The sequence below is a fragment of the Andrena cerasifolii genome, chromosome 8 (genome assembly GCF_050908995.1).
Source record: "Andrena cerasifolii isolate SP2316 chromosome 8, iyAndCera1_principal, whole genome shotgun sequence".
NCBI lineage: Eukaryota > Metazoa > Arthropoda > Insecta > Hymenoptera > Andrenidae > Andrena > Andrena cerasifolii.
Genome location: NC_135125.1, coordinates 14,883,112 through 14,900,659, shown reverse-complemented (window position 1 = coordinate 14,900,659; position 17,548 = coordinate 14,883,112). Strand labels below are relative to the sequence as shown.

General features: G+C 40.6%; 1 protein-coding gene across 6 annotated transcripts; it reads right to left on the bottom strand.

The window, feature by feature from the left end:
- Window positions 1-289: 289 nt before the first annotated feature.
- LOC143372609 (glycerophosphocholine phosphodiesterase GPCPD1) lies at window positions 290-17,134 on the bottom strand. 6 transcript variants are annotated; one of them, XM_076818977.1, is made up of 16 exons: window positions 16,830-17,134; window positions 8,925-9,049; window positions 8,646-8,857; window positions 8,285-8,454; window positions 8,018-8,196; window positions 7,801-7,935; window positions 7,597-7,707; window positions 5,749-5,902; window positions 5,505-5,652; window positions 5,189-5,414; window positions 4,551-4,628; window positions 3,772-3,927; window positions 3,253-3,680; window positions 3,028-3,175; window positions 2,864-2,936; window positions 2,622-2,786 (listed from the first exon to the last, which is right to left on the bottom strand). In XM_076818977.1, exons 1-16 carry the CDS (start codon window positions 16,870-16,872, stop codon window positions 2,767-2,769), a joined length of 2,406 nt encoding a protein of 801 aa, XP_076675092.1. In that variant the 5' UTR covers window positions 16,873-17,134; the 3' UTR covers window positions 2,622-2,766. The 6 variants fall into 6 exon arrangements, with proteins under 6 accessions (XP_076675086.1, XP_076675088.1, XP_076675087.1 ...); XM_076818971.1 differs by having other exon boundaries at window positions 290-2,936; XM_076818973.1 differs by having other exon boundaries at window positions 290-2,936; window positions 16,882-17,134.
- Between the last annotated feature and the right edge of the window lie 414 nt (window positions 17,135-17,548).

Here is a 17,548-nt window from a genome sequence, read left to right as displayed (position 1 = left end):
GAACTTAGAACTTGTTTGGAAAGGGTTTTAGATAGAGGGCAGGATCTCGCTATGGCGCGAATTATTTAAACCGAGTGTACAAAGCGTATAAATGCACACGCGTCCACATGTTAAAGATATTGATCTTCTGCAATTTAACGTAAATATTTCACAGAAATTGCAACAAACGTTGAAGCAGTAAGAAGGGATAGTCTTTATTAGAGGAATCATCTTGCGATAATTTCAAGTGCGCATTTACAACTTCGAGGGAACTCGCTTATTTTATGAATATACGTTATAAATAGCCACAATCCATTAATCTAAATTTTATTTCGAAAATACTTATCATTACAGTAGGAATTGTAGTTACATTTAAATAATATCAATACCACGAAAATAGTTTTTTCGATTTTCAAAGCCAACTGTGTCAGCACATTTTATGGTCGTCATATTACGGTCATTTAATATAATTATTTGACTTACGCTAGGCACTATAATTGTGCATCTTGTTTATTTAATCCCCACAATAAGTTACTTAACAATTAAAAATACTGTTGAAACTAATCAGAGAAGATATGAGAACCTTTGTTTAATTTTTCGAAATGATTCCAGTAATTTTCATACGAAGCAAATTACAGAAAACATTTTAAGCGGTGAATAATATTAGAATCTAACAACTTGTGCGCGTATTCCGAATTAAGAACAAGTAGGCTCATAGCGTTGCTTTTGTATTTATTGTTAAGATGCGTTAGAATTTCATTCCTTAAATTATTTAACTATAGTGAAAACTACGCGACCCATTATGAGTTAACTATTACATTTACATCCAATAGCTAGTATCAAGTCAGGTACTCTGAGTAATCTAGTTAAAAGCTTCAAATGCAAATGCGAAAACATTATTCCCTCCATTCTTCCGTTCCTGCGAATATTTCCATTACTTTTACATCGATGATCGTGTTATTTTATTTACTCGTTGCACGCTCCAAGTATAATTATTAAATAGGGAAAGACAGAAACAGACACACGATTAGAAATCTGAAATATATATGACGTTTATCAGTATACATTTGAAGATTGTAACGCATTAGCTTATGTATGTGTCGGAATTTGCAAAATTCAACCAATGTAGTTTCTAATTTACAAACTTATCGAACCGGTTAGTATCCGTCAACGGGTTTATTATAACGCATAGCCTCTATGACAATAAAAAGAAAGAGATTAGCAACCATCCCACTTTTATTTCGTTTTGTTTTTCTCGTTTCACGCGCGGCAATGAGGCGCGCGATTACACGCGTGATCCCATAGTAACATATTCCGCGGTATAGTTTTTCTAAATCATCAACAGATATCCTGTGTATTGCCAGAATCTTAACGATTGATACAATCGCTCTCTTCTTTAATCGTAAATAGCGTACTACCAATGCGGTATAGCGGTATAAATTATCTTCTCTGTTAAAAACGTTGAAAAGATATTCGCGTGCTACTTGTTCTCGTCACTGATGCAGTTTATTACAAGACTAATCGGACATCGAGATTCGGGACAGTCAAACTGTACTCATAAACCGAATGCACGATCCTTTTCCCAAACGTTTCCGGTTGCACTTTCTTCACCAAACCAAAATAGAAGAAAAAAAGATGAGAGAAACCGATGTTATTATTATGTTTTCTAAAGCAACTGTCCGTATGCCGATGAGAAATATTATTCACAATGGTCGTAGGTATTATTTAATATGGACAAAGTTAGCGCAACGTGCCTTCCGTCCACAAATTAGCAGAGATACGCTTCAACAAAGATCCTCGTTTCAATGAAGGAATTCTTGCCCTTTGCATTCGTTATGTCCTCTTTAATTTCTAGGGTGTTTACATTAAAATTATCTTGAAACATAAATAAATGAAGGTGAAAGATCCTATGTCTACGAAAACTAGTTACCCTACCCAGCTTTTGTCAACGATCGAAGCTGTCGACGGCAATTGTCTTTTCTTTCGATTTTCTCCATAACTTTATGAAAAAAGAAAGAAAGAAAGAAGTATATACTCGCGACATCCTCTAATTATTCAGTGTTGCTCAACTATCAGTTGGCAATATTTTAAAATTAATATTCAAATAATAAACGAAGAGATGCGAGAGGTAATAGCTTCTTTTCATATGAACTGAATGAAAGATATTAAGGAGCATTTGTACTAAAAACTTGCAACACCGGCGGTTGCCTGTCCCGGGCAGAACACGATGAGAGTCTGAATCCTTTTCTACAGCCAACATCGGACCTTGATTCTTTCTTTTTTTTTTTTAAAGGCCATCGCGTAGAGTTGTATGTAAAGCATAATAGAAAATGGACAATCAAGTCGACCGATCGCACGGAATGATAAAATGATGTGAAAAGAAATGCAATCGGTCGTCTTTCTTGCGCACCGATATCTGTATACACTACGTGTAATGGCCGTTAAGACGATCCAGTTATCGCGGATCTTAGAATTGCGGGGCTAAAATCTCCACCCCCTCCCCCCCTTTATGTACATATTATAGTTAAATTATCCATTACAAAAATTATTCTTCAATTTGCTTCTTCCTCCTGTGGTAGGTGTTTTGCTAACCGATGTCTTCTGTGTCAGAACCAGGACGTAAATGGCTTCTTAAAGGAGAAACATCAAAGACAATCCTTCGCGGACTCATCCTCCCCGTAGATCTCTGGCAGAGCTGTGGTTTGACCGCAAACTAATCCTGAGATACTTTTAGGTTTTACCGCGTGGCCGAAGGATTTCGCGCAAACGCTAAAATCCTTTGCCATTTCACTGATCTCTTTGCTCTCCTGATGGTCACACGTAGGTGGTGGTAATTTAACAGTCGACATTGGATACATATTATCACCGCCTATACTATTCTTACCAAAAGATGCAAGCGAAGTCGTCGACGTGGTCGTGATCATGTTTCGCGATTTATTGATGTCCACGTAATAATCCTAAAATAATACGGAGAAAGGTCATTCGCGACTCTGCGTTTCACACAGGCACAAATAATTATAAGATAACGGTCTCGTGGCGTGTATATACCTTCTCTGTATTCAAAGGACTGGGAATTTGAGTTTGCGGCGAACAAGTCTGGTTGCATTGCGCCACGGCGATTAGCGTCTTCTGGCTTTCTCTAGCATCAACCAGGAATATGCTCTCTTTCACTTCTTTTGCGTTGTACTCGTCTATTCTGTAAATACCATTCAATCGACGTAGTACACAGTTTCGTTGAATGTGAACAGAGTCTGTGTCCGAAGATCTACTTACTTATCATAAATAACCGCGTGCAATCCAAGCTTCTTCAAATGCTGAATTGTAGCTTTGTCGTTATTGTCATCACCCCAGCAAAAGATAATCAGTCCAGCGTCCTTTACAAACTTGACTTGAGACGGGTCCCTGAGAATATCCTCCGTATGGACGTTGATCCCTAGGATATCAGCAGCCAAGGCGTGTCTGACGGCCATTGGTATTGTTTGACACCTAGGGTCGTGGTAAGTGGGATATTTGGAAGTGACACCTTGCGTCAGAAATACTACGGGGTATTTGTTCTGCTTAAGACGAATCATGGCACAAATATCTGGGTTAAAAGATGAAAAAACTATTTTCCTATCCCCTCCGTATTCCAGCACCACTTTCAGTATAATGTCCAAATACAAGTTGAGATCGAAAGGATGATTGAGCTCGAATGTCCCGTCCTACGTGCACAGATTGTTCCAAATTCGACGAATTAGATCACAGCGAAAAGGATAGGATTATTTAATAAAACTGCATTTTTACTATAGTTACCTTCAATTGCATAGTCCATTTAATCTCGATATTACACCCAACGTGTTGCTCTAGTTCTTGAAGCACGGTTTGGAGTGTAGGGAATGGCTGGTGATCTTCCAGGTCTTCGTCGAAGAATCTCGGATTCTTTTCTCGACCTTCGGCCACGTGGTAAACCTGGAATGAAACGTTCGCCCATGTAGAGGACAGGTGAAGCAGAGTGGCGCTTCTCAACGTAATTCTGTTAGGGAGTAAAGTTGGTACCAATCGCATGATGTACGACATAATATATCTGTTAAAGCCATACAAGGCAAACACACTTGGAAGTCATGTGAATATATTTAAATACCATACCCTTCGTGATATTATTCACATGCTGGTGGTAGTGAAATTTATATATTATCCGATCAAGTGCTCCGCACTTTAACTTCACGCGCGGAAGCAGAGATATATAGAAAGCCAGGGGGAGTGGGAGCTGGCGAAGACTATTAAAAATGAGTCTTAGGATCATTGAAGCACTTCTGATTTTGCAGGGACCATTTGGTGGCATTACGTTGGCAAGATATCATCAATCGAATTACTTTGATTACTTACGATACTACGAAGTAAAACCTTCGGCTTTTAATCGAAGCATAGCGTACGCACGAACATGTCGTAGCCCAATGATGTGATTTTTAACAATCGATTTTAGTTGGCTTTAGGAGAAATTTTAAAGGGGCATGCAGCAAGTGGTTCGGACGGCTGACTGGTTACAAATTTCGACGAGAAGTTAGGCGGCGCAAGCGACATGAAAAGCTCACCAGTTGGTTAACCCCCTGTTCGGCGTTATCAACGACATACAGCACCTTACTCAACGAGTCCCCCGGGTAATAAAAATCCTGTTGAATATTAAAAAGACAAATACGAATAGAATAGGCATGGCATCACCTATCGATTCATGATCGTATGCCTGTGTATCTACGTACACGATACAACCCCTGAGGTGAACGATTTTCTCCTTCAATAAAAAAAAAGCACATAAAAAGCGAAATATCACAACGCGTAGAGTTGTTAGAAAGCCGTATTCTATTGATAGATGTTAGATGGCAGAAGTTGCGTTAGTACATTCTAGCGAATGATTATGTAGTTAGAAATAAGGCTCCATGTTCTCCATTAACATTTCCTTATAACGGGCAGTGAAAGTTGCAGTGTACGTTTCACTGTACTGAAATCTTCACGTTAGTCGTTAAGTTTTGAACAGTTGTTCGAGTTTTCTAAAAGACAGATGTTTCACAATAAAATATAAAATAAAATTCACTAAGTCCATTTGGATAATACTCGTGGTCTGTAAGGAAATATGAATATGGAAGTGAGCACATGACGTCGATGAGTATAATATAAATTATTTTCACGTGTAGAGATGTTGAGTGTAATGAAGGTGTAGGTGTGTAGAGTGTACCTTTAGTAAATGTAGCTGCTCTAAAGTAAGGTCCTTGACAGGTATCTCCAGCATATCCATAGCTTCTATCTGCTTCTTGCGTTTCAGCGAAATAGATACGTAGAAATCGTGATAAATAACTGGTATATGGTCTTTGGATAGTTGGACGTCAAATTCGACCATGTCAGCGCCATGATGCGACGCAGTTTTTAGAGAAGCTATTGTGTTCTCTCGCACGTTGGCGCAGCTAGAAAAATTATATACGACCTCATTGCCCGTAGCTTACAATAAGTTTCGAATACATTATATTTCACTGTACTCCGGTCTGCGAACCTACTTTTTTGTGTGGAAGGATGTACCCAGCCCTCTGTGTCCCACGTCCAGACCGGACCACCGTTGTTCCCAATGTTTCGCGTATGAAATACTCATATCCCATGGATAATCCGGGATTGATTTTATTACAACATATTCCACCGTGAGTTGTCCTGAAATCGGTGGAAAAAGAAAATAATAAGTTATAGTTTGAAGCCGGGAGAAAGATGCTTCTTTCTATGCTGTAGAATTTTAAAGTAATATCGTACCGATTGGTCTATGTTTTGTGCTTGTGATTGGTACTGTTAGAAGCCCAACACTAGATTGTAATGTGCTAGGCAAGATGTAGCTGAAACCGATATGACTTGGCGGTTCTCCTGGGTAACACCTCGAGCTGTAGACGTAGTAGTCCACCAGATACGCCTGGAAAAACAGTCTGCTTAATATCCATGTAAAGATACTACTATTTACGACAACACCAAATGCTTGCATCAGTATTTTTTGCTCATCCGTTATATAGAGCTCGCTTCAATATTAATTAAGTCCAATGATCAAGGACATATTACGAAATTTTCTCACAGCTATGAAACAAGAAAATTAGAAACTCTAGTAAATGTGATAGAATTTATGGCACGTTATTAACGATCCTTGATCACTAAAAAGCGTAGGAATTAAACTACATCGTCTGAGACATTGGTACATCTTTTGTTCCGCATAACAAATTTTGTTTCAATTCTCTTTCCCCCTTTCGGCAGTTTCAAATAATTTGTAGGCAAGAGCAACAAATTACTAGCGAACGACACAACAAAGGTACGATAATTTATTTCCTACATAATCTAGCAATGAACCAGACCAATAATTGCCAAATGCTGTAATCTGCCTGGTGACGCGTATCCCGCAACCACCTATTAAATTTCGATATCAAGTATGCAATAGTTTGTGTAATTCGGATTCAGAAGATTCTGACAGCTTAGTCTGGCATTGGCCGCGCAGCGGTGCCACGTACGGTACGGTAGAGTTGGTCAGAGCTAGAAAATATTAGTAGTACACTAAAAGGATATAGGAGTGATGGGAGCCTCACCATTTTCGACGCACACAGATGGATATGAGGTGTGACAGCGTTGATATCTCTAAATTCTTAGGGTTGCTTAGGATGGCTACGGCTCACGTAAACCGGGAAGGGGGGGAGGGATTGTCGCGGTTACAAGACCATCCCGCGTAATAACGTCTGCCTAATGTGTTCAATAAGAATCAATCAATCAATTTCATCGATCGCAAGAGTTGCACCTTTGGTAATTTGTAAAAGATTCGCGGATTTACGAGAGACTAGCCCAGGGATAGGTGCGGTAGGGTGAACGACAATCAAAACCATCATATCTCTGTGTGATGTCATGTGACACAGATGTAAAGTGGTAGACGATGCTTAGCATCGATACATCAGATTGCATGTTAGCATCATCATTTGCACCAGAGGTCTTGCTTTGTACAAAGCTGACGGTTGTCTTCGTTCCAGGCCAGCGCGCGCGTGACATCGCTCCTGGTTCCCAAGGAGGGCAATAGCTGCTGAACAAGTTTAATTATCTTTTACCAAGTAATTTGAACAAGTCGCGAGAGAAGACGTGGCCGGCCTACTCGTGGTCTACTGAAAACTCACATGGTATGGTCAATGCGTATCTTTAGCGTGTCTAAATTCTCACATGAATTACCACTAGTTCGTCATTTATTGCTCTGCCATGCCTACAATTATTCCTTAACTTTTTCCTCCCTTTACATTCATTTATTTTATATACCGTATACGTTAAACAAAGATGTACATTCGTCATCAGTGCCAAAGGTGATAATAGCTGAAAGAAAACACGTCATGTGTTGTCTCTTTCTGTTGTGCCTAGCTGTTATTATATTACTGAAAACAACGCCTGCGATTCCGTTTGTAGAACTGTTCGTGTAAAAGATAGAAGAAATGCTGATCTTGAAATAAAAGTCGAGGATCCACCCTACGTACATGATGCGTGTCGTAACAATTACAAGCAATGCAAGCAATAAATACCAACTAATGGTTATTCACCGAGTTGTGTATTTACTATGATCTCTTGATGGGGCTCTATGCGATTACTTACGACAGTTTCAGGATATCGAACGGCAACATTGAGGATAATAAAGTCGTCGTCATTATAAGCTCGGCCAAATTGCTCCTGAATCTTGAAACGAGCCTCTTCATCGTCCATTACCTAACGGTTATAATAAAAGTGTGCTTTTATATAGAAAACCGAGGCACGAATTATCGATTGTCGCGGAGAAGCGCATGATCAAGTTATACGTACAGCAATTTCTGTAATACTGAATGCAGGTTGATCAATAATATCTTGTGTATCCATAGAAAGACTATCATCTACGCAATCACCTCCGAATTGTTGTAATTCTAAGGAATTGTGCCTAACTAGATTTACAGGTGTCATCTAGAAAATAAACATAACTCTCAGTCTCCCGTTCCCATACATTAATCTACAAACAAACAGTATAGAGTTCCGAATTACATACCTTAATGTGAACTTTCCTATTTTGTAATCGGTTCTTCCATAGTTTAATTGGATTATTAAAAAGCTTAAATTGTATCACAGTTTCGTCGGTTAGCCAGCCTCGTTCGATCTTACAATAGCCATTATGATAACCAAACGTGTCTGGGTCTGGCAATGAATCACTAGTAAAATTACTGGGTGCTGTAACAGATTTCTTTGCTTAAGCATACAGGTGCGGGCAATGGCATCATTTCATAATTCACAAATTCCTATACATCCAACTATGTACCATTTTTCTTAATAAGATGCGGTTTCATGTGGGTCTCCCATCTCCGAATGATGAGAGTCTTGGCCGAGTTCTTAGTACCATTAGACTGACAGATAACAGCTACAAAATATCGGAATTCTATATCAGCGTCCACGGGAAGTGCAACTTTTCTCGAAAATATCTGTCCACCCCTGAAATTCGTAAATGTCGATATGAATATGGTTACACGTTACTACATTAACACATTTCTCATATCTAATACAGAATAAAAGTATCACTGAATTATTCAAAGAAATGGGTTAAACCGTGTTGGAATATTTTACGAGTTAAAGTACTAGTGTATCGTGTAACTGCCAGCAGGACTTAATTAATGTTTACTTACTCGTCAGCTTCATCGCGGAATAAATGGTCTCCCGCATTGTCGTGTCCATCGTCACTATAACCTTCCCCGCTACTGTTACTATCGAAAAACATAGGAGAATCCCGACTGCTGCATTCCTGTGTCATCTGAATCGCTTGGTTGTGATTCCAAGCGCCCAACTCAGGTAAATTGCCCACCACATACAAGACCTCATTTTTCACCAGCTTATGCACCTGAGAAATACCGAGCGTGTGAATTAGAGAAATTTCTGTAAATTAAACAGAGATCGCTAGTAATTACCTGGACTCTGAAAATCCAGTCCCGTTTAGTTCCCCTCATGTCTGATGTTTGTTCAGCCGCCACCTCGATGAAGCTAGTCTTACGTGGCACCTCTTGCTGCTTGAATTCCTCCCCCTCTTTGCTCTCTATAAACCACATCCGCTGCATATTACTACGTTTTCTTTTTCTCACTGTTTTTCTCTTTCAACTTTCTGTATTTCAAGGTGTGTTCAATTCACATCAGCTAATTTTCTGTAATAAGGGTCTTGTTGTAAGGTATGCCGAGAAGTTTTTACAGTAGCAGTGTCAAGTTTATCGGAATATTTATCAAACGAAATTCGAAGTGATTTTTCTTGAAATTTCTTCTCCACACACTTGTATCATAACTGAATGCCTCTTTAATGAAGTTACTATCGCTGGAGTTTATTAAACAGAATCTAAACACCAGTATGTGAAACCAACAAACCAAGCACTTAACCACCTTCCTCCCCCAGCGATCAAAGGTACCGTTTCCGGATTGTTCAACACCCCAACACTGAAGCAGCACACATGCCAGCAGCGTATAAATATTAGCGACCATGCTGCAATTTGTGCTTTACATCGCGGATATACAGGCAGAAACAACTTCGGCACAGAGGGACAGACGGGGGAGCAAGGTTTACCATCAGCTATCGTGACGGTGCAGACATTTTTGTCATTGTATAAGGTAAACGGCAACGTACACGGGAATGCTCGACGGAAGAAAGTTGCGAAGCAACTTTCGAGTAAAATGTCGGTGAAGAGGAAAAGGGAGGAAGTATCGGAGGCTGTGGAATTGGATGGAATCCTTCTCGTTCCCCAGTACCGAATAATTTTGCACACAGAGACGTGTTACTCCTTCAATATGTGGTTTACCTATTGTTGTGTCGATAGAACTCGGCGGGTTTTACTTGTGAAGCTTGGTCGTGGCTGCCTGGTCTTCACCTTGCACGGGGGTGCGTGTTATTTAACGAATGCCCAAGGCAGTCGCCCTATATCTTTCATCGAATTTGTCATAATTCGTTTTTTCACGGAGCAACACGACTATTTTAACTGACGCGAAACGACACACTGACGCGACACTACACCGCAGTAGTTCTTCTCCTTCCTGAGGCGAAACAAACGGTCGATCTGGCAACGCCGTGTAGACGGAAGTGACGACGCCGATGGCTCAGTAGAGACACCAATTCAAACTGATCGAAACTACCGTCGTTTGAAAACTATTAGTCTTGAAATTTCACACGTAAATAATTAAATATACCATACGTCATTAACGACAGTAGCAAACGCAGTTTACATAGCGAACTCGGACAGAATGCGTAAGTATTCGCGTATGAACGATACCATTTCATATTTCGCGCGGTTAATTCCTGCCCGCCATGCTGCGATCAACGCGATAAATGATTCAATGCCGAATACAAGTAGATGATACCTAAATTGTTTCATAGATTTTTCTTCTAAAATTTCAGAGCTGTCTACTCTACTGGATACACAGAAACGTTATTATGTCAGAATCAAGTTAAAAATCTTTAATTATCTTTATCATTATGATTTTAAATATCTTTATCAGTTGAATTTAAAATTGAAATCTCCTGATATACGTTTCTACGTTGCGTTCTAAGAAAGATTGTGTTGCAAGCTAAATATCACTGGGCGAATCGATACTTTATCGTGGAGCGTTGGGCAAAGAGAAATATTGATACATATGTTATTTAATAGGAAGGGTAATGGTAGGTGACAGGAAAGTACTCGTTAAAAAAAAATGTGCGCACTGACCACGGAGGGGGAACCAGAATAAGAGTCGTGACGCATTAAAAAGAGGAAACCACTAAATGCAGGATGATACGTCAGGCACTATGACTACTTGTTTTTTCGCAATTGAAAGCACAACCAGTGGGCACTCTTCCTCGTATTCTGTAATACTCTTCCAACGCAAAAATTGGAAAAATTTTCCACTGTACAATTGATACATTTAAAAACTTTCAATGATATTTATTTAAGTGAATCATCCTAAATAGTCAACGATCTGCACTAATTAATTATCTGCAACGTCGACGCTTTACACTTAAGGGCTTTATTAACATTTTTTTTTATGTACAAGTGGAATCTATTTTCGTCAATAAACTATTATTATCATTATTTCATCCAAGAGATATCGCTGTGGACAAATGCTTGTAATATAATTAATCATCTGGAAATTAGGAGAATATTATATAATGAATTAGGAATAAAATTGATTTTATTAAGAGTGCTGCAGCTAAGTCTCAGAATAGTGTCACCACAATTTCCACACGTCTCTTGAATTACATCTTATATTACACCCTTGGGCCGAGATAACGTTGCGCCATATTAGCATAGGCAGTAATCATGCAACGTTAGAACTCTTGACTTCGATGCAGTGGAACGTGAAAGGTGTGGATACACTATTAAGAAGCGTATAAAAGATACACAGAGTCAGCTGTCACCGAGCTGTCGAGAATTGCAATTTGTCGGCTGTAAATAATTTAGAGCGCATTGCTAACGATCGCGACAAGTTATTGCGCGAATAAAGTCGTTATCCTTATCTCTAATATTTCTTCAGACATTTCCTCGGCCACGAGCAGCTCTTTCGACCGATTCAAAAGGAAGTAATTATACTTTGCAATATTATATTTCGCAGTGCTTTTATATATTCCGGTAGTCAAACATGCAACGGGATTAGAACAAGTCACTCCAAAAGTATGGATTTCCCAAAAGAAATATGGTGATATAAATAAGGAAGTCACAAGTATGTTATTGTTCGCGATAAAAATACCAACTTCGAAAGTCCATTGCGGGCAAAGAAATCGAAGCGAGGAGACCGAAAAAAATTTAGAGTACCGTCGCCCTGTATCGCACGCTAGCGATAAACACGCTGCTCCAGCTGTCACCCTATCGTTATTAAACTTCGAATTTACGATTGCCACGATGAAACCGTTACTCGAGTCGCAAAGTGACTTCGTACATATTTTTCATACATTACCGCTCACGTAAAGCTACGCATCCGGCTAGTGGTACGATGCATATTGCCTCGTGCCACAGTCGTAGTCCCGCGGTTTCTACAATTAATCGTTGGGTACAGGATTGTGCAGTCAAGCGATAAGTAAGCAATTGCGCAACGTTTTGCATCTTCGTATTATTTTTTTTTCTATTCCGAGCGTAGTCCCAATCCGTTCGTTCTGCTTGGTTCCCAACAAAGAGAGGAGTCCCCCGTGCGCACGCTGTATCAAATTGTGCCACGCGATACCTTCTAACGAACATGCAGCACGTTAATCCGGTTAGTTCGGGACCTGCGGTGATTCACTGCATTCGCAGAGACATTAAGATTTACGCAATCGAAAAGGCCTGGTTCAAAGTACATACTTGCGTCACGCTTGAAATTTTTCTTCTTCTACGCGACTCTCCCCGCGGGTATTTATAAACCGGGAGCCGCGGCACGCAACCCTTCTTGCACGGGTGTACCTGGTTTCCCGAGAACCGCGCAATTCGGCAAGCTGTGAAAACGTTTCACGGAGAAGCGAAATATTCTTCTCTTTTCTTTAAGACCCTTCTCGTCGGATTTCATCGTTCTACGGTGGCAGGATTATTAATTGATATTTATATAATTAGAATTAATGATTAGTCGTTAGGTACTGCTACGGGTAATTGAATATGGTAATAGAATATGAGCTACTCGTGCGTGGTAATGAATTGTTTTATGCTACTTGTATTGCGCATCACTTGCAATTGATTAAACTTGATTATATCGTGGTGGTTTCTTTACTTCTCGAATTTATGACCCCTCGAAGTTGGGCTTGTTTATCGGGGCTTTGGGAAAATCATGAATAGGCTTGATTACGTGCGAGATAAAGTATAACATCCCCACGTGTTCAGGCTTTTCTGAAAAGAAAAAGAAAATTCACGGAGCGCGAGTAGGTATTTATAAATGACAAACGTTAAAAAGTGAAGTAATTGCACGAAAATCTATGTAACGTTCTGTACGATAATTTACCTTTAAGTATATTAAAGGGAAAGTATTCTTCCCAGATATTTATTCTATTCCGCAATGCTCTTTGTGGTTGAATATTATAGTCTTTGTTTCCAGAATGATAACTATAATCTCGTATAGAGATAAACATTCAGGCTCTTCGCGGTGCTACATAGTACTCAGCATTTTTCTTATTTCGTCGTATTTTTACGGATCAAACGAAACACTCGGTGCGCGAATCTGCGCATTTCGTCTCTAAAACAGTCGAATGTTTTTTTTTTAAAAATAAGCATTCTGAAATAGAATTGCAATTTGGATGACTGGATATGTGTAGCGTGTCCCATTTGGACAGTGTTCAATGTGTCTACAGTGCTTCTCGATCTTTACATTCTTCACTGCTTACATATTTAAATGTTCCTTTAAGTCGCGTTCTCACACGCGCAGCACGCAGGATAAAAGATATTTCAATACTCGAAACATCCTCCATGTGTCTTCAAAAAGTGACATAACTTTGCTTCTAAAGTTGAAGTGTACTTTACATGTGGGAACGTAGCTTTAAGTCCCCCTTTCACTTCGATCTACTCTGGTGAAATGGATACTCTTCATTAGCAGATTGGCTATTCATAGATTTCAATAAATGTAAGACTATTTCGTTAACAATAGCAGCTAAAGGAATTATCGAGTGCTTTCAAAATGTACCAGTGAATTCATATAGGTTTTAATGTTATTAATAAGATGTATTATAAATTGTAGGTGTGCTTATACGTTCGCGTTTAACTAGTAACACATTCACTTACGAAAATAAATGAGATTTATAATATTATTCCTAGACTTAAGTTTCTCTAGAAATTATAGTTATTTTATAGTATCTAAAAAAAGAAATAAGCAATTATAAAATTTCTCGAGAAAGCATTATCAAGAAGGAACACTACTTATTAGATATGGCACTACTACAAGGACTGACTTGAATATTCGAGTATAATGCAGAACTATGATAGTAGAAGAAGAGCCTACTGTAGAAGAAACCGATTGGAACGATCCCTCTCTTTCCCCACCAGAAATCTATTCAAGTTTCAACTAATCAGATAGCGTTTAGATAAAAAGAAAGATGTACCCTGCACCTTGTTTGCATTCGTATTACCTTGCTTCGATAAAAAAAAAGAATTTCACTAAAAATTACTTAATCCATCACTCACGTTCCATATAAACGCATCCATTGTAAAATGTACCCAGCGTTTGACCATCCAAACAAAAACCAATATTCCGGGGCCAAAAGAAAGGGTACTAATGCAGCAGAGTTTATCTAAAAAAGAAGCGGGCAGAAATATTCGGTTCGAAGCACACTGCATAATAATCAAGCTCTATGAACGTCGTGGCATGTTACTTATCGATCTGTTCATATAGTATATACACCATACTGGGGCATTCTCAACAAAGGTGCAACAAAAAAAAAGACGGCCGTGCATAACAAATTTGCGTCACGTGTCCGTAATAGCCCATTGTTCTATTATTGTTGACGAACATTTACATTCTGCTCGCGTACGTCGATGTTTTCGATCCACTGCAATTATTGCGCGTCATTTAGCCGCATTCGAAATTACTTGCCAACGGTTTTATCTTATTACAGAAGACCTTGTAAATGGCAACTATATTATAACACATCGTTGTAATTATACGCGACAGGAGCGCGAGCTATAATAAACTGCAATTGCAATCTATCACACTTTAGTGTTCCCTTCCCTATCTGTCAGCCAGATTTCTTTCGCGTCACGTGTTGCATTCTTTCAGGGGCACCATCTGCTCACGGGTGCGCATTATCTCCCCGCATTGGCCGCCATGTTTAGGGTCGGGGAATAAAGCGCGTGTTCCTTTCTCGCGATACGCTCTCGCCTCGTTTTCAAACGGTTATATTTTCCTCTCTCTCTCTCTCTCCTCGCACCGCGCAACGTTGCAGCCGCGCTCGCGCAATATCCGCACGTGACGAAACGGCACATTCACTTTGGCGTCGTTCCACGGATAGCGTGGAAATTAGAGAGAATGCCCCTTTCGGAAAGCAGGACGGTAGTGGGCAAGTTTTTATACTCATCGATCCAGTCGGGACGTGACTATAGCTAGTGCGTAACAATCCACGACGCGTGGCGTTTCCTTTTCTTCTTCTTTATTCGGTTCCATAGAAATTCATTAGATGTAAATATTTTCATTCGTCGACCTTGGGGACACTGGCATTCATTGTATTGTACTTTGCGCTAGAATCTTCGAGCGAAACGCTACGTGGCTATCGGATACAAAAGGTATTTACAGTGCGGCGCAAAATAGGACCGCGAGTTAACAATGATGCAATCGATGCCACCGCTTTGAAAATCGGCTTATCGAATGTTCCGACGTTGGGAAGGCATTTTTAATGGACGGCTGGGAAAGACTGACACCATAGAGGAGATAAAATAAGAGGCGTCACTCGACAAGAACAGGCATGAACTAGGGAAATCACTAGACATCCAATTTAAATGCCCATTCGGCAATGATCGGTAAACCACGGTAAAATTCGGCAATAATCAGCAAACTGCGCTAAGGTACATTTAGTCGATTTGAATATCCCGCTCGAATAGACAACCAATTGAAAGCCAAGGGCAAGTAAGGACTTGAAAGGTTCCGCCCGGAGTGACGTCTCTTATTGGGTGCGTTCCACTTGCACCAAAATCGCCCAAATATTTCCATGGAAATATCGTGCGCAGTGGGCGATTTTGGTGGAACGCACCCCTAATCTCCTCTTTGCTGATACAACAGCCGGCACGGGGCGCGAAACTTCGCGCTTGAATTTTTAAACGACCAATTTGAACGCGTGTTACCTAACCGAGTTTGTCGATATCGTCGGTTGACGCAAAGCCAGCAAAAGTTGTTTGCTACAGCTGTGTCTGTATAACAAGCCCGACACGTGTCCCATAAAAACAGAACAACTACCCCCCTTCCCGCGTTTCGAAATTCAACGTTACGAAACCCTCGGTTGCATCACTTGTTTACGCACGTCCACAATGTTGGAGGAAACTAACAATTCACGGAAAGTATTTGGCATCAGTTTCGTGTAGACTCCACTTTCCTTATTTTCCCTCCAAGGATCTAATAGATTTTTTAAACGCTTTCACCCGCGCGGTGCTATATCGATCCCTCGAGTCGCAGCTACTACACCCGCGCAATTCGAACCTCAGCACGCGCGCTGCAATTACTCAATTCACTCGTTCGTTTCGCGCGATGAGCACAGTAACCGTGATAATGAATCCAATCGTAAATGAGATATCGAGCTCGACGACGGTCCTTGGTAAAGTCTCTTCAAATGCACGCACAAAACAACAAAGGTTTTTCTTATCTCGATCCTTTAAACAAAAGAAGCGTGTAATCGCGAGGCGATTAAAGCTGCTCTCACGTCGCTCTGCAATAATCGTAACGCGATAATTCCGTACAACGTGGGGTGATTGTGAGTCAGCCGCGGACTCTCCAGTTAGTTTCAAAGTATTCAAGCGATTTCGCCATCGCACGGTTTCATATACGGTTTTGCGGCGAACAATGGATCCAATAAACGGGGAAAGCCAGGCGCGAGCAGCTGTTTGAGAAACACTGCTACTATTAGAAGCGATAAATCCTTGAATACAAGCCTTAACACCTAATAAAACAGGGGACAGCAACGCTGGCATTTTAAATTCACGAGCAACGGTGCGCCCTCTAAACACGCTGGCCGATAATTCCTTGGAAACTACGACACACGATAAAAACATGGTCGATTCGTCGTTTGCACTCGGCGAGGAATAAGTCGAACGTTTTATTGACGTTCAGCCGCCGCGAACGTGGCGAGTAACGGGAACGAGGGAATAGAAGCACACCTTGAAAAACAGATCGAGGCGAGCGTGCGATCTAAGTAATCGCGAATGTACCCTTGGCTATTGTGGCGGTTATACTGCGAGTGGTATGCGTCATGGTACTCACTGAGTTTCATACGTGCACCCAGATCAGACCCTTCTTCTGGTTGGTATCATAGCAGGTTGATTAATGGCACAGATGCAGGCGTACGGTGTTTCACGAACGGGAACGTAACGCGTGCACACGCATCGCGACGAACGAAACAGAGGCTTGCTGCCGATGTCAGGCGCGCGACTAATTACCAGCAAGCGATACAGAGACACCGAGTCGCCAAAACGCGACGACGCTATCTTCACGGTCGACGAAATACTACTGACTGCGGCGTCCGGTTTCAATCGGGTTATGCAAACCCCCGAACTCCCCACCGCTCCGCTGTTTCTGTGTACGTACCTTCAGCACGTGACTCGCCGATGCGTGCCACATTCACGCAAGCTCGAGCCTATATAGACGCCACACGACTGTGTACTGCACGCGCGCGCCGGTAGGCATTTTTTAATGAATTGACTGTAACAATCTTTTCAGGGAAATTGATTGCGTACTTCTCGTCTCACCGGCGGAAATAATTGTAGTTGTAATTAGTTGCGATAAAGTTGTGATCGAGTTTATTTTCAAGGCTGATATGTTTGTAGTTTTATGCATCGGCGCACTCGGGATTTAATCTTGAGGGAGCCGAGTGGAACGGATAAAAATATTTCTAATGGAAAGTCCATAAAATTCGTCAGGTGATTTTATC

Coding starts and splice junctions, on each gene's coding strand:
- LOC143372609 (XM_076818971.1), bottom strand. CDS start 16,872: ATGACGCATACCACTCGCAGTATAACCGCCACAATAGCCAAGG. Junction 8,197..8,284: donor GCATCTTATTAAGAAAAATG/GTACATAGTTGG, acceptor AATCTGTTACAG/CACCCAGTAATTTTACTAGT. Junction 7,708..7,800: donor TCAGTATTACAGAAATTGCT/GTACGTATAACT, acceptor TATAACCGTTAG/GTAATGGACGATGAAGAGGC.